The sequence below is a fragment of the Centruroides vittatus genome, unplaced genomic scaffold, assembly GCF_030686945.1.
Source record: "Centruroides vittatus isolate TY-2023 unplaced genomic scaffold, ASM3068694v2 contig_347, whole genome shotgun sequence".
NCBI lineage: Eukaryota > Metazoa > Arthropoda > Arachnida > Scorpiones > Buthidae > Centruroides > Centruroides vittatus.
The window spans coordinates 1758005-1780795 of record NW_027122171.1 but is presented as its reverse complement, the minus strand read 5'-3'; the positions used below and the strand labels follow the sequence as shown (position 1 = coordinate 1780795).

General features: G+C 36.1%; 1 protein-coding gene across 1 annotated transcript in view; it reads left to right on the top strand.

Annotated features, from left to right (window-relative positions):
• The window catches only part of LOC136974323 (casein kinase I), a 62659-nt gene that overhangs the window by 18658 nt on the left and 21210 nt on the right, over positions 1-22791 (top strand). The window contains exon 3 of the mRNA XM_067269177.1: positions 18985-19111. Coding sequence (XP_067125278.1) covers positions 18985-19111 — 127 coding nt within the window. The remainder of the gene's footprint in view (positions 1-18984; positions 19112-22791) is intronic.

Below are 22791 nucleotides of genomic sequence, written 5' to 3'. Positions count from 1 at the left end.
ACAAAGTTACCGTATTTTACGGACTATAAGACGCTAGGGACTATAAGACACACCTGAATTTTGGAGGCAATTTTTCGAAGAAAAAAGTGCATCTTATAGTCCGTAAAATACGGTAAGTAGCGTGAGTCTGGTGGTGGAGGATATTCTATGAAACCCCTTTGTCCAATCCACCTGTTTGGCAAGATCTCATCAAGGTAGGATCTAACATTGTGATGGTAGTGTGGGAGTACTCAGTCTTCAAATTTATCTCTAATTTGAGTGATGGTAAGTCTCATTGTGGATCTGTTTGAAACTTTCCCTAAACTGTCATATACTTCAACTGCATTTTCACACTTCTAGTAGCATTTTAGAATGAATTTCCTTTGCATTGTTTAAAGCTTAGTCTGACTTCCATTATTAATTCTAATGAGTTTAACCTGGAAATAAAGAAAACATCAATTGTGAGCTATCAGCTGTTAAAGTGTGTATACATTATTATTTTTTTTTTTTTTTTGGACACCCTGTATACAGTGGGGTCAGAGTGGCAATGTCCATGCTCCCTGAAACAACTAAGCACACCTAATGGAATTTAGAGATCAAAATTAAAAACAGGATTGTGTGAGCCTAATGGAAAATAGGTGCAAAAAAATGAACAAAACAATTGGCTCTTCTGTGGCCAGCAAGTACAAGGATAGCCTCTTTTGTGGCAGCAAGAGGCAATCCTTGCAACCAACAGGTGCAAGGATTGCCTCTTTTTTACCTAAGAAAGAAGTGATCCTTTACTACTTTCTTTCTAGCTCTGCCTCACTTCTGTTGCGATTAGAAAAGATAAAAACCACAGTTTTTCGGTAAAGTGAAGTAATTTGTATTAGCTTAAATGATTTGTTCAAATTAATCTTCAAGTGAAGATATGTAGCCTTCTTTTATAATCATCATTAAACTTTTAAAAAATCAAAATTTTATGTATGTTTTTAATCTTTTAATTTTTATTTTATTTAGATGTGTGTGTTTCAGTCATTAATTATATATGTAATGTATTTTTAGTAACGTATAGTTATAAAAACCATTCATAATATACAAAAACTCATTTGAAAACAAGAATTTTAAGGATGGTGTTTATGTAATTCTTATTTAACTAAACAAATTATTAGGAAGCAGAAATACACCTTTGGTTAATATTGTTATTAAACATTTGTATATCCTGTATATAAATGTTTTCTGTTGTATTTAAACTAATTAGATTATTTATATACCCATGAACAGAAAGTATCAGGAATGGTACAATAAAATGCAATATTTGAATTTATTCATCAAAATTTATTTCATTCCCTTCAAAGTAATCCCCTCCCACTGCAATACACGTATGCCAGTGCTTTTTTCAATCTTCAAAACATGGTTTTTTACATTTATTCTAAGTAAAGCACAATTGTTTAATTTCTTTAAATATTGTTATTCAAAAGAGCATAAGCATCGTTTCCATAGAGGAAAGTGTCAAACTTTTTTGGCATAGGAGACTCAGTGGGCTTCCAGAGCTTTAAAAATGTGTGTACACACACACACACACACACACATTTTTAAAGCTGAGTATATTTACTATGGCATGCCAGCTCAAAAAGGTTTGCCTTCTCCAACCTATAATGATGCGTTTTAAGAATGATTTGTATTGAGAAAGCGTTTCCTTAGCCATTTGAACATATTGTGTTTTTGAGAAAAAATTCAACATTTTTGGGGTGACTTGAGAAGTGATGCATCGCAAGCCCAAGTACTCTTTTAAAATTGCTTGACAAGATCAAAATGATATTGGAACATGTATAATAATGGCCCTAATTGTTAAACAATGATCATCAGCACCAGATTTCTGACTTGAGCAACATGTTCGTCAGTTGTAGTGAATAGTCTACCAAAGTGTGGTTCATCTTCAATGCATTCTCTGCCTTCCTCAAACATCTTGTACCACTTAAACTCTTGTTTTTGATAGAGTATTGTCACAAAAGGCTTTTTGTAACATTTCCAACATTTCTGTAGCAGTATTCCATTGTGAAAAATTTAATGCATGTTCTTTGCTCAATTATACTCTACATTTTGAAAAATCACCAGCACAAAAATTCTTTACACCCAAAACAAGTGTTTATTTGCAAATAAAAACAGACAATGACATATAGATTGCTGCTAGATGTCAATGAAAGCCATAACAAACAACAACAAAAAAAATGATGACAGTGGCCTCTTGCACACATGCAGTTCAAATAAACTATTCCCAATACTTTTTGATCATAGTAGTAGTGTGTGTATGTGTGTGTTAAAATAAGATCAAATTTATTTTTTGTAATTAATTTATTTAAATTTTATACATTCCCTTTTTTTAAATTAATTTCTTTCTTCATGTGAACAATTAATGTATTAGGAATTAAGTATTAATTAATTTTTCATGTTGATTTTCATAAAAGAAGTCTTAGTTGAGTTTAAAACCAACAGGTCCTTGCAACCAACAGGTGATTGCTTTAGTTAGAATTAACTATGTAATGAACACCCTCTAAACATCTATGTTTAGATAGGTAATGTTATAAATATATTTAACTAGAGTCTTATTGATTGTTTGCTTATTAGTTGTTCTCTAAGGAAAAAAAAAATCTATCTAAAAACATTTGTTTTTAATAAATGCCTTTATTCTCTTGAAACAGACTATGATAAAGTTTAAAAACAAAGTTGTCATGAAAATTAAAGAAATATTCAATACATAAAAATTATATAATTTTTTCTTTATATATAAAATAAGATGCTAAGTATTCCTATACAGACAAACTTATGATCAAAGTTTATTTCACTTGTAATTATATTCTCCAAAAGTTCATGTATGCATTATTTCATTATTGTTCTAAAAAGTTATTAATTGTGATCAAAAATATTTTATAAGTATTTTAAGTTAATACATTCTGAATATGAAGAATAAATTTTGTTTAAACAAAAAAGCTCTTCTCCCCTCCTTGTTAATATTTGGCAGTTAGTTCAAGAATTATATATTTTTAATTAAAGTAGAAAATGATTATTCTTATACAACTGATATCTCAAACTTCTTGTTCTGAACTTTTTAAAATTATATTCATAATTAGGAAGTTTTTTTTTTTATAAAGTTTGCAGATTCTTTAGATGATGTAGCATCTGACAATCTGATTAGAAATATCATGATTTTCTTAGTTATTTATTATGAAAATAAAGAATACATATGTTAAGTCACAATAATGGTTTTAGTCCTCTATATATAAAATCTATTATACTGTAATATCAGAATCAACTTCTTTATTTGAAAACTTGAAATTTATAAATGCAGCTCGAAACTTGTAAAGTTTTAGTTTTATTTTAAATGATTTTGGGAGTATTGTTCTCAACTTTAGTAGCATCAATCTTACTACACCATGTAAGGTTCTCTGAGAGAAAATCATTTATTTAACAAACACTTTCAGCCTATTAATATAGACATCTTCAGATTTTGAACTAAAATTAAAAATTGTTCCAAAAATTGAATATTATTTTGAAATTTTACATTTAAACTTAATATTTTAAATACAAATTTAAAATTGCACAAATTAATTATGAACAGTATGAAGTTAATGAAATAAAAATAATTTTTATTTTATATTTTCTTAATTTTAATTATAACATAAAAGTAAAACCAAAGTTGATTGTAGGGAGGACAAATAAAGGGTTTTATGCTTTTTTTAATGATGTGTTTCCATTTGCATCTCTGGTGTTCAGTCATTGTTCCTTAATTTTGCTCTTGTATGTATATGTTACAGTCAAAACCTGTTTTTAGTTAGAATGCATTTTAACTAGACAAAACGGGTTTTGTCTAGTTAAAACAGGTTTTGTCTAGTTAGTTTACTGCTGTACATGTTTTGATTTTAGATAAAACTAGTTTTAACTTTTAACATTAGTTAAAACTAATTTTAGCTACATAAATGTTTGGAGGAAATAAATAAAGTTGTGTAGTGATTCGGGGGAAGATGCCTAACATTTTGCTTATGAAGGAAATTATAGCGATAATTTGGGTTTTGGAGGCCTCTAACGAAAATATCATATTCTTGAGCATGTTTTTCAAATAAAACTTTGGAGTATATGAAAAATAATTGTATATTGTGTTTGCAATGATGACTTTTTTACTGTCTGGCATTTTAGGCATCTCACCCGGATATTTAGGGTGAGATGCCAAATGCCATTAGGGTAAGATAGCAAATATAATTGCATAAAATTAATTTTTGAATATTTTAACCAAATTTAATTTATTGCATATGTAGTACAAAGTACCTCATAGTAAGTATAACAGCACAGTATAAGTATTGTTAAGTTTCCGCCCATTCTAACATGCTCTATAGCTAGCTGAAAGCTTTTTTCAGTCCAAAAACCTTTTTGAAAAGTCCTTATATAATTTCTATGCATATCCTGCAATAAAACGAGAAAACAAAAATTTATTAAAAACTAGTGGGTGAGCCCAGCGTTGCTCGGGCAAAATTAACGATAGTGAAGATTAAGATTATTACATCATAGTCAACCTTACCCATTTTCACAGAATGCAAGAATTGGGATCCCTCTGTTTCCAGACTAATTAGAGAATTTTTAGATGGGTCTAAAAATATGTTCGATTTTCTGCAAAAATGAAAAAAACTGCATCTGTGTCTTGCACGTCGCTTTCTCTTAACAATTCCATTGTTACGTAACACTTCCATTGTTGACGATTTCATTGTTACATAACCCTTTTATTGTTGACAATTCCGTTGTTACGTAACCCTTTTATTGTTGATAATTCTGTTGTTACGTAGCTCTTTTATTGTTGAGAATTCCGTTGTTACATAACACTTTTATTGTTGACAATTCCATTGTTATGTAACACTTCTATTGTTGACACTTAAGTGTTAAGCCTTATTCCTGTCCCTCTCCCTCGTGGGGAGGAATTTCGAAAAATCCCTTCTTAGTGTGCGTTCCCGTGACATACCCTTACTGTGTACCAAATTTCAACTTTCAACTCCTAACCGTTTGGGCTCTGCGCTGATTATTATTATTATGTTGGGTTAAGTGAGATATACTCGGTTAACACCGGTGGCTATGTACTATGCCAGACCAAAGTCAAGGCATAGTAACCAAAACAGAAATTAAAGAAGTGTATCAGTGTGTGTGTCTGTATTCAGGAATTTTCTCACAATATGACATGTGCTCAATATAGTGGCCTTCTGTAGTGTTATACCTGGTATGACACCTGTAGAGGAGAGAACGACAGGTACAATAAGCACCCTATCCATCCTCCACAGATGCCTTATTTCCTGGGCAAGTTCTGTGTACTTACTAATTTTTTCAGTGCAAGCATTTTGTATATTGTGAGTGTTTGGAATGGATATGTCTATAATGTATGTGATTTTATTGTGTTTGTCAATGAGTTTGATGTCTGGTCTGTTGTGGTAAATTGTTTTATCTGTGATTATGGCTCTCTCGTAGTACAATTTGTGCATGTTGTTTTCCAATACTGTCTGTGGAATGTATTTGTAGTATGGTTTGTGGATGTCTACTGATTTGTTTTTCTTTGCAAGCTCTTGGTGTATTATATTTGCTACTTGATTATGTCTGTGTAGATAATCTGTCTGTGCCAAAGCTTGCAACCAGAGGTTATGTGTCGGTACGACAATATTCACGCCAAAGACGCGTATAAACATTGCGAAAAGTTCACTGAGTTCAGCGTTATATCCATGTTTGCTTGTCGCAAGTACTTTCGACGAACCTTACTGTCGTCGTCTTCAGGCGAGTTCGTAAATTTGCCGAAAAACTTTAAAAAGAAACAAAATCGATGCAGAATGGAACGCATAAAGCTTTACCAAAGCCATTACGAACGTAAATTAAAAATTCAAAAAACATTCAAAAGCCGATCGAGCATCTAGCTCTACGACTAGCGAGGCCGCGCATGTGCAGACTTGCGCTTACGCTAATCGTATATTAGATAACGCTAAAGCACATTTAAACACTTGAATAACGTGACCCAAATATTATGCAGCTCAAGAATGGGAGTGTTACATGCTTCTAATGTGGTGGTAAGGAGGGATTCCCAGATGAAAACTGTTTTTCTATCATTGCAGCACTTGAGCATATGCGCTTGCGACCGTAGCGGATTGAAACCCTGTTCGAGAGCCTTTTTTGCTAGCTCTGTGGTGTGCCTACCCCTCACCACATCGTCCTGAAGCATCGTCACCACATTGTTGCCGAGCACTATCCCTCACCACATCGTGACAATGTGGTGAGGGATAGTGCTCGGCGAGGCGGCTGACAAGCATTCTGGTGGTGGCCTCGATATATATAACATTCAAAAGCCGATCAAATATCGGCTTTCGAATGTTTTTTGAATTTTTAATTTACGTTTGTAACAGCTTTGGTAAAGCTTTATGCGTTCCATTCTGCATCGGTTTTGTTTCCTTTTAAAGTTTTTCGGCAAATTTACGAACTCGCCTGAAGACGACGACAGTAAGGTTCGTCGAAAGTACTTGTGACAAGCAAACGTGGATATAACACTGAACTCAGTGAACTTTTCGCAACGTTTATCAGAGGTAATGTGTTGTATAGTTTCTGGCATGATGTGACATTTTCTGCATGTGTCATTTGTGAGTGTTGCATCTTTGAGTATGTGTTTTCTGTAGTTTTTAGTATTTATGACCTGATCCTGTATGGTGATTATGAATCCTTCCGTCTCCCCAAAGAGGAATCCCGAGCTGTTAGCTCGGGATTCCTCTTTGGGAGACGGAAGGATTCATGACATCAAACCAGCTGTTTGACACAGTTTTGTCAACAAAATCCTGGGCCAGATCATAAGGATGCCTGCCATGGAGTGCCTTTCGAGCCCACGATTGCTTAATGGTGTCTATGCTTTTTATGTTGTGTTGTGTCCATATGATGTGAGTGTAAGCTTAATGGTGTGTTATTTGAGTCTGCTAGAGTTACTGCCTTATGTAATTGTGATGTTTCTTGTTTTTTGTAGAAAAACTCTCGCAGTGACTGTATTTGTTTGTAGTGAAGGTTAACTATGTCAATCAGGCCACGTCCGCCATCTTTACATGGAAGGGTTAATCTTTCTGTGGCGGATTTAGGATGATGTTGTTTATGCTTAGTAAGTGTTGTTCTTGTTTTCCTTTGGAGTTGCTCAAGATCTGTGTGAGTCCAATGTATAACTCCAAAAGAATATGTGAGTACTGGGATGACATATGTGTTTATTGCTTTAACTGTGTGTTTTGCATTTAACTGTGTTCTGAGAATAGCATTTAACCTACTTTGGTATTCTTTAATTAATCTTTGCTTTATTTGTGCATGTTCTGTTTGATAACTATATTTCCTTACTGAAGAGACAATATAAAATAAAATAAACAACCATTCCAACTTCAGCAAAAATTCTTTAATCCTAAGAACGTTTTCAAACGCATTAAGCGTCCATCTTCAGTTACTTCTTTAAATTAAATATGAAATTCGAACAAATATTACGTAAATTAACGTACGATTACAATAAATAAATAAATAACATAAATAAATAAAAATAAAATAAAATAAACAGGATTATCGTAATTTACAAAATTATGCCAATATTTCATAAACAAATAAAAATAAAATAAAAATAAAACAAAAAATAAAAACGAAACAAAAAACAAACGTGCGGTTTAAACCAATCACGGATTATCGCAGTATTTCTTTACAATTACCTTCATCCGTCATTAAAGATTTAAAACAAGACCAATATCAGCTCTAGGATTATCGTACTTCTATGTTTAGTCCAAATCATCGCACAAAGATTTCCAAGCTGTGGAAAGCCCATCAGCGTCCCTATAATTAATGCATTGCGTACTTCTCTGCGCTCTGTGGATTTCCAATTTTTCGAAAAACTTTATTGCATGTCTCGATCTAGTAGACCTGATGATAGAGGCTTGGTCCCAAAAGACCGTGATGCCCTGCTGCTTAGCATAATTGGCCAGGACCGTACTATCAACTGATTTTTCCACTGATCGCTTGTGTTCATTAATCCTCTTTTTTAAATTTCTCAAAGTTGCCCCTATATATACTAATTTAGAATCGAACCTATGATCCCTTAATGGTATCGAATAAATTCCTGTTAGTGAGTTACGCTCATACTTCATCTTATCATTCCTTAAAAGCTTGTATATAGTCGGATTGCGTCGATAAATAACTTGCAAATTCCTACTCCTGGAAATCCTTTTAACTAACGGCTTAAGAAAAGGAATGTAATCGAGGATCACTTTTTCTCTTGGTTGGTTTCTATTCCTCCCACGTGTTCGGTTATGGTCCTTCTTGATGAGAGCATCTATTTTTTCTGTTCTGTAGCCATGTTGCAAAGCCGTTGTTCGGATGTATTGTAGTTCTTTAATTGTATCCAAAACATCTGTGCAGTGTGTGTGTGCTCTCTGTATCCACGAGCGAAATACTGCCATCTTGATATGCCCAGGGTCTGCGGAGTTCCTAGGGATAACGATTGGGAATGATGTCGGTTTGCGATAGACATTCGTGCGGATTTCCCCTCCTACACATGTTATAGTGAGATCCAAGAAATTAACACTGTTATAACTTTGCTGATCCAACTCTAGAGTTAAACCATAGGGGTTTTTATTCATTAAATCTATAAACTTTTTGATGTTGCGATTGTCCTTCCACACGATAAAGATGTCGTCCACGTATCTCACGTATAATAAAATATCATGCTCTACTATTGGGAGAATACTGCTTTCTAGCTTGCGGAGTACCAATTCGCAGAGTATATAAGACATAGGGCTACCCATCGGTACTCCCTCACCCCTGTATATAAGTTTTGTCCTCGAAGCCAAAGAAAGATGTGTGACATATCAAGTCCGCTAATTCCAAGATCTGGGTGTGGTACTTTGCAGCGTTCTTGATATTGGCGAATAAAAAGTCTCGCAAGGCACAAAAGCAAGGAGGCAGCTTGATGGAGGGATATAATGCCTTGTAATCCAATACCGTCAAACACTCCTCATTCATGAGCGTAACATCTTCAAGTTTTTGGATCAATTCTATCGAGTTTTTGATCGAAAACGGCGAAACTTGCATATTATTTTGTATAAATTTAAGTAGTAGTTTTTCTATCTTGAACGTCGGAGCATTACATTTTTCCACTACAGGGCGTAATTGAGAACCTGTTTTATGCATTTTCCGAACGCAAACATTCTCGGAGTCCTGGGAGCTTGTAAAGTGGCAGCATCCATATGTAGCAATTTTGCTAGAGGAGTTAGGGTGAATCTTATCACTCTTGTTGCAATGCTTCCAAGTAATTATTCGGGGCAAGATGACATTCCGTGCTATCGATGTATTCATTTAACTTTTCCCTATACGAGCTTCGTTTGATGAGTACAAGACCTTTCGATTTGTCCGCCTTTAAGAGAACCACATCATTTTTTTGGAGCCATTTCTTTGTTTTTTTAATGCGCTGCTGGAAAACTATATTTGTTGAGTTGTTACGTTTTACTTTTTCGGCATATATTCTTGTTTTCCATCTGTAATAATCCTGTGTGGTTAATTTCATACCCTTTATGAGATTTTCAACGTTTGGTATAATACTTTCCGGGCGTATTAGAGGTGTCGGAGCAAAAGAAGGGCCGTGCTCCAAGGCTTCATTAGGATTAAAGAATTTTTGCTGAAGTTGGAATGGTTGTTTATTTTATTTTATTGTTCTGTTTGATCTGTTGGAATCCTAAATACTTGTAGAACTCGCCCTCTTCCATGGATTCAATAATGTCTCCATTTCCAAGTGCAAAATCATCTTTCTTCAGGATTCCTTTTTCTATGTGAAGTGTTTTGCATTTATCTAGGCCAAATTCCATTTGTATGTCCTTGGTGTATGAATGTGTGATTTGTAGGAGTTGATGAAGTTGTTTTTGTGTGGATGCATAAAGTTTTATGTCATCCATGTACTGTAATGAGATGTGACAGTGTATACTGTGTTGTTTTTTCATGCCTGGTATTGTAACCATATTGCGTGTTGTTTAACATGTTGGATAATGGGTTCAGGGCTAAGCAGAACCAGAGAGGACTCAAGGAATCTCCTTGAAAAATTCCTCGCCTAATAAAAATTTGGTTTGTTTGTATGGAAGTGTTACTAACCCTGAGATGTAGTGTTGTTCTCCAGTGCTGCATAGTGTTTTGAAAGAATGCAATGAGTGATGGATGTATTTTGTACATGTGTAGAATATGTAGCAGCCAACTGTGTGGAGCACTGTCGAATGCTTTTCTGTAGTCTATATATGCTATGTGTATGTTTCTGTGTTGTTTGTGTGCTTGCCGTAGAATGACTAAATCTATGAGTAACTGTTCTTTGCATCCCCTGTGATTTCTACGGCAACCTTTTTGTTGTTCCGTTAGAATGTCGTGTTCTTCAACATGTTTGTATATTTTGTTTGCGATACAGGATGTCAATAATTTGTAGAGTGTTGGAAGACATGTAATTGGTCTGTATTGTGTGGGGTCTGTGGTATTGTTGTTTTTAGGTTTCATGTAGGTGATGCCCTGAGTAAGAAAATTTGGCATGTCTTGTGGATTGATGATGATGTGTGTTAGATGTTTAGCTAGTTCCTGGTGCAGTGATGTAAACTTTTTGTACCAGAAATTGTGAATGTTGTCTACACCAGGTGTCTTCCAGTTGTGTGTTCTGTTAACAGTGTATTGGAAATCATGTATGTTTATTTCAGCACAGGGCATAGTTGGTATGTTGTGCAAGTTTCTGTTCTCCTCCTCGATCCAGCCTGCATCAGCATTGTGCGTGACAGCACTGGACCAAAGAGAAGACCAATAAGTTGTGAGTTCTTCTTCTGTTGGTGTGCCACTGTGCTGTGTATCAGTGTTTGCTTTGTTATTAAATTTGTCTGTAAAAGAGTTTTTCATTGTTTGTAAATAATTTATTTTGTTGTTTTCGTAGTGTACATGTTTTGTATCGTTTGAGTCTACGTGCTTTGGCAGCAAGTTTTTGTTTTAGTGTATCAATGTATTCTGTAATGCGTGTGTTGTGATGTTCGTGTTTTGTGTGTGTTTTTATTTTCTTGAAAATGTTTTTGAGCTGTTTCCTTAATTTGGGTGTTATGTTGTTTTTAGTGTATTGTGTCAGCCTGCCTAATTGTTGTCTAATGTCATTTATTTGTGTTTCTATTCTTCTCTGCCAGGCAGGCTTGTGATAGAATTGTGTTTTCTGTGTATTTGTCTGTGATTGTACTTTCAGTCCATGGTGTGTCACTACTGTGACTGCCCCAGCATAAACTAATGTATGAATGTCTGCGAGTGTAGAAATTGAATGAATGTAGTGTGGTATTAAGTGAGTGTTTACATAATTTAGTGTTTTTCCTACTTCCTTTGATGTGTTGATTTTTGGTATTCGTGGTCGTTGTGTGGGATCTGTAGCCTGTATATTTAGTGAGTGTTTCCTGAAATATAAGTGAGAGCGTATTAACTAAATCCATGTCTATGTTATCAGTGATGGATGAGGAAGTGTCTGTAGTATCATTAGTGGTAGTTGTTGTATGTGTGCTATTATCAATGCTTGTTGCTGGATTATCCTGACAGGTTACGTGATCTTCATTAATGTTAGATGTTTCTGTCTGTTGATGTATTTGATCAGCAACCTGTTGTTTGATAAGTTCAAGTGTTGTTTGTGGAATAAGGTTGTTGTGTATAATTGTTCGTTTTTGATCAACAACCCTTTGTTCGGTGACAGTGAGGTGAGGATACTGTTGTGTGAATCTATGGTGTAGTTGTTGTCTGTATGCTGTCATGTTTGTTTCAAGTTTTGTGATGGTGTAGTAAGTACGGATGATAAACTCGTTCATTTCTACTGTCCATTTCATCCGTTGGCGTGGTTTTCCAGCCTTTGTGGTCTGTGGATGCATTGCCACAGAAACACCAAGGCTGGGTTGGTTCCTCACATCTGTTGAGGGCATTGCAGTAGCCATGCTTGGGCCGGTGCTGCTTTTGCCACCGGTAACCAAGGGAGACTGTAGCCTATTTTTCGAACGTGAGCCTCTGCCTAACTCACGAACGCGGACCTTGTTAACCTGGGCGACGTCCGAGCCGGTATCACACTTTGATTTAGTTATTACCATAGTAAATATCACCACAGAATGTGGGTGTGGCCACTCTTAGCTTCATTTCTTCCCATAGACCTTACTGGCATGGGTGTCCCTACCAGGAGCTTGTGCTCCAGCCTGCATTGCCCTATGGATCAATAAAATTACTGGGCTCTCCCACCACGACCAGGTGGTGACCACGGGAGAGTTATCATTATCATCATCATCATCATCATCATCATCATCATCAACTCGTCTTGTCTGGGCAGGTCTCACGGACCTGTTAGCCGAGAAAAAGGAGGTGCGACTCCGTCCACCTCCCGGCGCAGCCACAAATTGGTTTTCAGTAGTGAGGTTCGACTCCTTCGAATTATCGATAGAGCGGAAAAGACCATATTTGAATAACAAGGACAATTCCAGTTGAAGTAGGGACCTAAATCATAGGTAGAAAGACTAGGAATAGTATTGAAGGTAGTTCCAATCTAAATCAAACCTATTAGGAAGAATGGAGGGCGATCTGCAACCTGCGGCAAGACCAGCTCACCCGAATCCAAATCCCCTCACGCTAGGAGGGTTGGGTGGAATAATTCCGTTACTGCCCGTGTTTACCGGAGAAACGTGAGGCATCAGAGTCATGGATTTTTTTGACTGCTTAGCTGACGTGACAAAAGTCGTGGCATGGTCCAAGGCCCAAATGCTGGCCATGGCCAAACTCAAACTCACCGGGATAGCTCGGGAATTCGTCCGGAAAGACCGATGAATCAAAGAGGTTGATGACTTTGACGAATTCAAGCGCTTAATGATCGTGCGGTTCAAACGGAAACCTTTTTCATTTAGGCTTAGTAGATTTTATATTTGCGTACAAAGACGGGATTAGGACGTACAAGCCTATGCCGCCCGGCTTCAAGCGCTGGCTATGGAAATCGAGATCACACCGGAACCCGGAGCGGATGCCACGGAAGCTGCTATCATTCAGCGCATTCAAAGAAAGGAGTTAAGACGAATGGTTAAAAGCGCAATTCCTCAACGAAATAAATATAAGGATCCGCCAGTGAGTAATGAGCTGCCAGGCTGAAACCTTTGATGAGGTGCTCAAAGCAGCCATCAGCGAAGAGACAATCGAACAGCTTACTTCCCATCCGCAACTAATTATACGAACAGTCAGAGATAGCGAGCGGGTGACAGACTCCCCCTCACAGGAGTATATAGCTCAATTAATGTCGGCTATGCAGGAACTTAAAGCCAAAGTGGAAGATCTAACCCAAACCTCATCGACAAATAATGCTAGAACCCCTCCAGGGAGGCAAAATAATTGAGGGAATTATAACAACTTGCCTTCCCGGCGAGGAGGACATCGCCCAGTTAACACTAGCCGTAGACCCGACCAACCAAATGATCAAAACTATAGGAACCGGAACCCCCACGATCGCAGAGATACTAATAGTAACGCTTCTCCGACGCGTTAACGAAATGAACCTCCAAGGAGACGCAAACGCAAAAGTGATCAAAATAGCTCTAAACCTAAGGAAGAAAATCGAAACGGATGGACAGGCATTATTCGATGCATCGAACATCAGCGACCTCGATATAATTACTCTACTAGATCCCCTTATCCTGTATCTAAGCTAAAGCAACGCTATGCCGAATTGAGTAGAAACCTTTCTCCACCCCAACCAGATTCGTCTGATGAAAATGAGAAGAGGTGGAAAGGCAGGATAGGAATAACTAGAACTATCTCAAGGCACGAACCTATCATATTAGTTTATATTAACAATATTCCAGTAAAAATGCAAGTTAATACCAGCGCAGAACGTACGCTCATATTAAACGATTTAGCAAATAAATTGAAAGGGAAAGCTCCCATAAAATTCGGGCGCCGACAGAAATTAGGAAACGGCTTAGGGGAGCTGATTACCGCTATAGGATCAGCGACGCCTACATTTAAATTACGGGGAAAGAAATATGCCATGCCATGTGCCATCATACGAGCCGAGGTTACAAACCCGTGTGAAGGAATCTTGGGGCAAGACCTCATTGAAACCACATGATTAATTTTAGATCTTGCTCATGATCAAGTCATCCTACCCAATGGGAAAACGATACATTTTCGCACACCTAGACGGGCGCGCCGAGGGAGAAAGCAGCGTAAGAACTGCAAGAAAGGAGAGAAAATCCTGTCAGACAGCCCCCGAACAGAACGAATACCTCCTGCCGAAGGGAAGGAGCGACTGAAACCACAAATCCGGAGCGTGAGAAGAAGGACTGCTGCCCATCGAAAGGCTAAGCGACCCCGAATACAACAGGATAACACGGACACAAGCATCCAACCACCTGTTGCATCACCCGGCGAAGATGCATTTTGACGCATTAACAACTGTACTTCCTTCACTAACAGAAGAGCAATATAATCCCAGCGATGAAACGGAACCAGAAAGGGAACGCGAGGAAGCAGGATCCGAGCTCAAAAGTGAAGTTGCCAAACCAGGACCGGAAGGAGAAAAGGAGATTACACCTCCATACGCCCTTCGAAGCCTAGGCCCAACAGCAGTAGTAGACTTACCATGGGTTAGGTTGCTGCCCACTCGTAATCGTAGCTGGATACCTCAGTTTATTTCTCTCGCTACTAGTCGGACCTCTTCCCCTTAAGCTCCGGGCGCCAAACAAATGAGGGCACCAACGGGAAGGTACCTCAGTAGGTGGATGAAGATAGCTTATCAAAAAATTTATCGTTAATCTAATTAATCACGACACGCTAATACATCTCCCTTTCGTCATCTGTTCATTGATTTTTCCTCAACGAAGGTGTGAACATGCATTATTCAGCGGAAATGAACTACAGGTCGAGGACCTATGCAATCGGCAGATCATCAGTAACTACACACCGATCTTTAAAAAGTTAGATTAACCAGGAGCATGGATTTATTCCACTCCCGAGCTTCTCACCTAAACTATTAAGTGCCCAAATAGGCATCAAAACGCTCCTTTATATCTACGACCAAAAAAATTTGTAAATAATGCCGGAATCATCAATCTTTCAAATGCATGTACTGGCTACTTACCGGGAGTTATCCTCACATCCCATTTCTGAGTCCAATCAACTATAGCACTACAGTTGGCACAACAATTGGTCATCCCACAAATCGACCTTATCATCAATCAAACGGAGATTCAACTCTGTCAAACCCTGTCTTAAAGAACCGCGAACACAAGAAATGTTAAAATTATCGACGGACTAAGATATCCGGTTGGCAGATCGGACCTTATTCAACATCAGATACGATCTCAACCACTTGTTGCAAATGACATCAACCCCCCGCAACACCATCCTACTTACCTATGTTAATCACCACCCTTGCTAGTTGTTTTGGGCTGCAATAATTTTTATTGGCCTTAGCTATATTTTTCGATCGGTTACACGCCGCCGCCGACAAACTCCGGCGGGCCGACAACAACCGCAAGAAACTTGACCAGAAGAAATTCCTCTTCAAGAAAGGGAAGCTAACTCGCTTCTGGGAAGTGACGCACCCTTACAGGAACACCCCAGAGCGATACCACCCGCACTCACCAACGGTCCTATTGTTCCAACTTATTAACACCGTTTTTAGGTCCTTTGCTTAGAATCTTATGTCAAGAAGTCTTCAACTTTTGCATAAGCATAAAAATATATATCATATTATATTATATTATATACTATATTAAATATTCCATTTATTCGAATTTTATTTAGCTATTTTAACTAACGTTTGAATTATAAGAACGTATTAGCTTTTCCCATTTAGACTTAATTTAGGATTTTATCAGCCTACCGGCCTGAGGGAGAGTAGACCCCAATTATATCTGTAAAATGCGTACCTCTCTCCGAGAACAAATAGAATTCTCATTTTTGTTATCATTTTGTTTATCATTAACTTTTGTGAGTACCAGATAGGACGACATCCTCGCTTCAACGGACTAAGACTACAACTACCCATTGGAGTTAAGAAGGAGCGACACCGCTACCCTACAACGAACTACGAAAAGTCACTACTACTATGAATCCTTCAGCCATCAAGCTCCTGTTTATCTCCAACGGACAAGCCAGCAAGGTAGCACTATCCAACGAACTCACTTCAACAAAAGAAAATTAACAAACACTCAAGACCTTGAACTTTTACTCTCGTGCCCAAGCGACGAATGGAAACTACGTCAGCACCATGTGCCAGCGGGGAGAACAACCCTACTTCCGGGAACGCCGTTATTGTTTACCAACCCAGAATGTCTGTTCTAACATAGCCAATTGTTGTAACGCGCACCGAATAATCTTTTATTGTCGCGAAGGAATAATTTGTTAAATTCGCCATGTAAATCATTGTCGCAAATATTTAAAGTCGCCATGTAAATCACTAATTAGGGAGAGAAAGTGCACTAAAATTAGCCATCCTTTCCAACAGAAAAATTGAACCTGCTCCCTTCAGGGACAGCTATGATTTTAGAAAGCCCAAGGTGGTGTGAAAATTCGAACTCACTGGAACCAACACGCTAATAATAAAATATTTTATTGTTTGGTTCCCACGGAGAAAACATGAATCATGAGGAGAACAACATTCGAATAATGCTGGTTGGTGAAACCGAGAAACGTGACCGAGACGATAAAAGGGCGACAAGAGCGGGGAAAAGGGGTCGGTTACGTAGTGTCCCTTGGCTAGTGTGTGCGCGTCCCGACGTCTACGAAAGGATACCCGACGATATCTCAACCCCGTCACAGGAACGAAAGGATTACGAGGTATGACTTCCCCAAAGTCATGTAAACTCTCCCTCCGCGTATCCGAACTTAGGCGACAGTAGCTCGCCCTAACTGTATCTGTAGCTTTAGCATTAATAAATCGTTGTTGTTATTATACGTTGTTCATGTCTTTTATTCGAGTATCGCCGCCACTCTACCGTCGGACCCATCCTCTTCCACACTCCAAGCCGCCATCTTGACATGGGCAGGTCTCGCGGACCTGTTAGCCGAGAAAAGGAGGAACGAGACTCCGTCCACCTCCTGGCACCCACAAATGTTTTTCATCCTACTTTACAACCCAGCCTTCCATTTGTGACTTTGCTGCTAAAATTGTATTACTATAGCTTTTTTCCACACTGTTTCTTGAGAGAGACTATGAGGTTTCTTTGTGTAATACCACTGTAATCTTTTTTGACTCTTAACTGTTGTATTTCTCAGATTGTTCCTCTTCTAATTTGTCTTTGTCATTCTTTAGTAAGTAATAAATATTAGGTGCTCTTTTGTACAAATATTTATAACCTTCTAAGGAATGATAGACAAGTTAGAAGAGGAGGAACAATCTGGAGCTCCTAATATGACTGCTTTTCAAATTAGAGACCACAAAACATTAAATGTTTTTAAGATAATTTTAAGTTTTTTTGTTTTTAAAGCATTTAATTTAAATATTTAAAAAAGAACTTAATACTGTATAACAATATAATGAAAAGCATGTTTCCTATAATTTTTTTAAGGCCATTTTCCACTTAGAATACTAAAGAGCATTTCTTATAAAGTAAAAGTATTTATTTTCATTTACCATTGTGAAATACCTCTACTAGTCATTTTAGTTGTTGGTATTACTAAATTAATGTGATTCTTATATTTAGGTTGCAATTTCATTAATGTATTTAAATAAAATCAGTCTTTAGAATTTAGTTTGGATAATTTTGATTATTAAAATGGCTAAATGGTGATAAAAACATCTAATAATAATATGAAAAATTATGCTTTATGAAATGCAGTTATCAACAGCTATTTAAACTTTTCCAAAACCTGGCACTTAAAGCTGCTGGGAATGCAAGATCCTCTCCGATCATATTACCAACAGCAATAAAAGTTTGTGATATTGTTTAGGGTTAGGAAATTGCTGATTTGTTAATTTGATTGAAATGACAATTAAGAGATCTCTCTTATATCTCTTTTAGTTATAAGATGCATTGATGAGAATATTATGTCTATACCGAGTTCTCTTTTTAAACAGAGTAATACATTTGTTATTCATGTCAACAAATCTACTGATATTACAAATTAAGTTATGGTTTTCATAAAATGCCACTACAACTGCCAAATTCATGAAGACTTGTTCCTTTGTAAGTCTCTTTCTGGCACTATTAGAGGATTAGATTATTTGAAAAACTTTATAATTTTTTAATGGTCTTAAAGGACAAAATTGCAAAGATTATACTTATGCAGTGGTGGTGCAGAAACTATCACAGAAAGAATTCAAAGATTTATAACAGGCGAAAAAATGCAAAATATATTCCTATATTACATGCCTATGCACAAAATTTTAAAAAATTTTATAATAAAGGTCATAAGCATCTATTATTATTTTTATTTTTTAATTCCTCCTGGAAATTTCCATGTGCATGGTCTTGTTGCATTATTTATAGAGAAAATTTAGTTGTTCATAAAATGTGATAAACTTAATATTTTGTACTATTTTCCAATTTTTAGATTTTCACTAGAATTGAAGATTGTGTGTAAATCTCCTTCATATGGATTTATTTTATATTATTTCTTAGTCTAATATTTATTCTAATGCTCCCCCTTTTTTCCCTTTAAGTTAATTCAGCTGAACAAATACTTTTAATCAACGACCATTTTTCTCCCCTCATCTAAAGTAATAAATTTTTCAAAACTATATCTGTCAGAAGTTACTGGTATAGTTCAAATTATAAATGTTCAGAATTGTTAACTTATCATATGAAATTTTTTTATAGAATATTCTGGGATTTTTTTTAAGTTTTTATGATTACTTCCCATTAAACATCTCTTGAAGTATTCTATCAATTGATCAACTTTTAAAATTAATTGTAGATAGTACTTTTAATATATTGAATTTTGTTTTATTGTATATGTTAATTTCATATTTTTTTTTTTTATTAGATGGTATGGACAAGAACGTGACTATAATGTTTTAGTAATGGATCTTCTTGGGCCAAGTTTAGAAGATCTCTTCAATTTCTGTTCACGCCGTTTTACTATGAAAACTGTTTTAATGCTAGCGGATCAGGTAAGTTGAACTTTAACTTTAATTCATTGTTTTTAAAACTAACAGGTTAAGTTTTCTGATTCTTGGCCTGCATATTTGCAAGTTTCTCAATATCATTTTTATCATTTCATACGATGTTATTTTTTGTGGGGTGAATACACATTGAAGCCAAAATTAGTTTGTAATTATAGAAAAATAATTACAGACTTTAATTTTGAAGAATGCATTAAAATTTTGTATATATGTCATAGGCAAATTGAAAAATCTGGCTCATTGTAAAGGGTGCCATCATTTTACAACGAGCCTGGCAAATTGGAAAATCATCTTCAATTTACTATTCACCCTGACATTTCTTAGGCATTCTGCACTCAGTCCACAGAGCATTAGGCAATTAAGAAAGTGAACTTCAGTTTGTTCAATTAACCTGATTGATTCTAGGCTTATTGTCATAATAAGCCTTTTGAAGACACAGAAGGCTTATTAGACAAACAGCAGACAGATGTCTAAGAAAGATTATTATTGTAAAGTAACCTTGAAATAATTAACATAATACAACTTAATAATGATAGAAAAATGAATAATATAAATTAATAAAGAATAATGAATCATAATTTTAATTGGAAAAATAATGATTAATTACAATATATTTGTGATATAACAATGAATAGTATAGTTACTATTTAGTAACTGTTATATCAAAAATTAATAATACTGAATTTTTATGAAAATAATATTAAATTGCTAGAAGACTTTTTTGTTCAGAGTTATTGTTTAAAAAAATGACACAATAATTAGGAAAAAGAAAAATACTGATTTACAGTTTTCACTTGGGGCACAAATGCTCCATTTATTTATTTGTGCATGATAAACTGCTGTGTCCCCCAAAGTTTGATTCTTTCATCAGTTTTATGTAGAGATACATATTTTTCTGGGATGACTTCAAGAATTTGTTTCCCAGAAGTCTGAAAATCACTTTTACTGAACCACATCTTAATTATGCCACCCTTTGTTCAAATTTAATAAACATTATTTTTTGCATCGAGAATTTTCCCTATTACATTTTGGCAGTCTAATGGCTCTCGGTCAACCTTTGGAATGTTTAATAAAATAAAGTCCCCAACTTCAATAAGTTTTAGTTTTTTACAGTAATTTCAATCATTTTTTTTTTTTTGTTCTTTTCTGGCCTCTGTGTGATTGTTGACATTCCTCTGCAATTTTTTCTTGTCTTTTGCAAGTGTCGCAAACATAAACACGGGCTGATCACAGGCTTACATAGGGACTAATAGGGCTTAAGCCCTGGGTCCCCAAATGTCAAGGGTCCACAAAAATTGAATTATCATCATAAATTTTTAATACTTTTTCATTAACAATGAACACTTATCATATAGTAAAGAATAGATAATATTAATGTGGGTACTGGAAGGTAGGACGGGGTCATACCTCCTTTTTCCGGCTCGCAGGTCAGTGAGAAACTGCCCACTGTCGAGGATGGCGATTTGGTTTTGTTACGTGTTACGTGAGTGGAGAATAAGAGTGGGTTCGTCGATACAGCAGAGGCAACATTCGAAAAGTGACACCATTTAAACAACAAACAAAATTTATTAATTAACAAGATTAACGAATACAAATTGAACCTCAGGGCGGAACAGCAATTGTCCTAATAAAGGGGCGGGGAATCCGAGAGAGAGCTCACAAAGGTTATAATCATACCTCATTGCTGGTCAACTGGGTCTTCATAATTCGTAACGGGATCTCGGACGGCAAGGCATAACGGACACTCGTAAGGATTCAGATCTTTCCCGCTGATTACCAATGAACAACCCCTTTGTCCTCTGCGATAACCTTTTTATTTTCTTTCATCACGTTGCCCCTTTTTGCCAATTACAGAATTTAGGATTTTGGTTCCTTCTGACTCAGTCCCAAGTTCCGCAGGGAGGGGAAACAAACTTTGGGAAAGGAAGTAGTCATCCTCCGGTTGCGTTTTAACACAAATTCGAAAGTTAAAAGGGAAGAATAAAATTATATCAAAAATTTTAAAATTGGTTTACATTAATTAATTTTGGATTTTCACATTAATAATAATACTATAAATTATCATTACACTGATTACAATAAAACAAACATAATAATAAAGATTCTTAATCTAACAAAAAATGGGGCCCCATTGGACTTCAATAAGTCCTAGGCCCAAAAAACCTAGATTTGCCCTTGCATAAATGTCACTAATGTCTTTAGTGCTCTGAACACATTTCTTATGAAATCTTATCACACATGATGAACATAATATTATGTATGATTCATTCAGATCATGTACAAGTCTCTTTCTCAAAATTTCTCTTCTGATTTTTGTTTACTTCCTCAACAGCTTTTTTGTTATAAACTGCTCTCAAGTTGCATCAAATCTTCTTCACTGCCAAGATTTTTTTTAAATTTTTAGTGAAATGTTCATTGACTCCAATCCTAATTTTAGTTCTGATACAAAGTGTGCTGTATACTAGTGATTGCAAATTTACCAGGTATTACATTACTGGTAATTCAGTAATTATATTCAGGATTACGGATTATCAGTAATTTACTGATAAATTTGTATTAACAATGATTTAAAATGAAACTGAATTACTGACAGAATTATTGGACAACCATTTATTTTCAAGTTTTCTCTCAGTTTAGACAAACAACATCCTTGTAATAGCAATTGTGACATAACAGATATTGTGAAACGCACGTGGTGAAAGAGTCCAACGAGGGGATAGGAGAAAATTAAACTTCTTTATTTTATTTTTCACCCGTGTTTGTTAATTTATACAGGATTCTCGATTCTCGTTTGTATTCCGACACTCCTTGGACATAAATTTGTTGACACTCGGGCAGAATCGTTATTCTAAAATCTCGCAACAAAAGAATTGAGGTACACGACGCGTTACAAAAGGAACGCAAAAAAAGAAACTTATAACTAATTACTTAAAACTACTTATACTAGAGAGGGAAAGAGAAGGTGTAGATAATAGGATAGAACCAGACAAGAACGGGTACCCAAACTTAGCTAGCGAACTCGTGGTGGTGGCTATAACTCAGGTCTTCTTGGACGATACGAAATTCGATGACTGTAGAGTTCGACTTTTCTCCTTCGTGTTTCCTTCGATAAACTTCCAAAATGGCTTTTGTATTAGATTTCTAAAGTTCCTCTAGATTCTGTTATGTTTGGCTTGCTGCCTCCTTCGTGCCCCCGTTGGTGTGAAATTCTTGGAGACCTCACCAAGCACGTCCTTACAGCTCGATGTCTCGGCCAAAAGTGACCAGTCTATCACCCTTTTAGCCCCTCCAGGCTATTCGTTTCTTTTGTCTTATAACCAGTTCGTCGCCACCCGCTGAGAGAAGTTTCCAGAAGAAAGGGGACAGGGAAACAAAGGGTAGAGGAATATATATATATATATACAAATAAAATATACAAAAAAAGATATGGCGTAAGACCACACGGACATTGAATTAATGCTGATAATTAATTATGTTTTTCTTTATTTTGAAAGTAAGCTTTTATCAAACATAAGACATTTAGGTTCTCGTCGTCTAATCTAGATCTAATTTTCATACAAATGGCAGCTGTATTAGAAAAAGCTCTCTCAGAATCAATACTAGTTGGATGTACTGTCATTAGAGCATTGAAAACCTTTTTAAGATACGTTCCTTGTATTTTTTGCTCT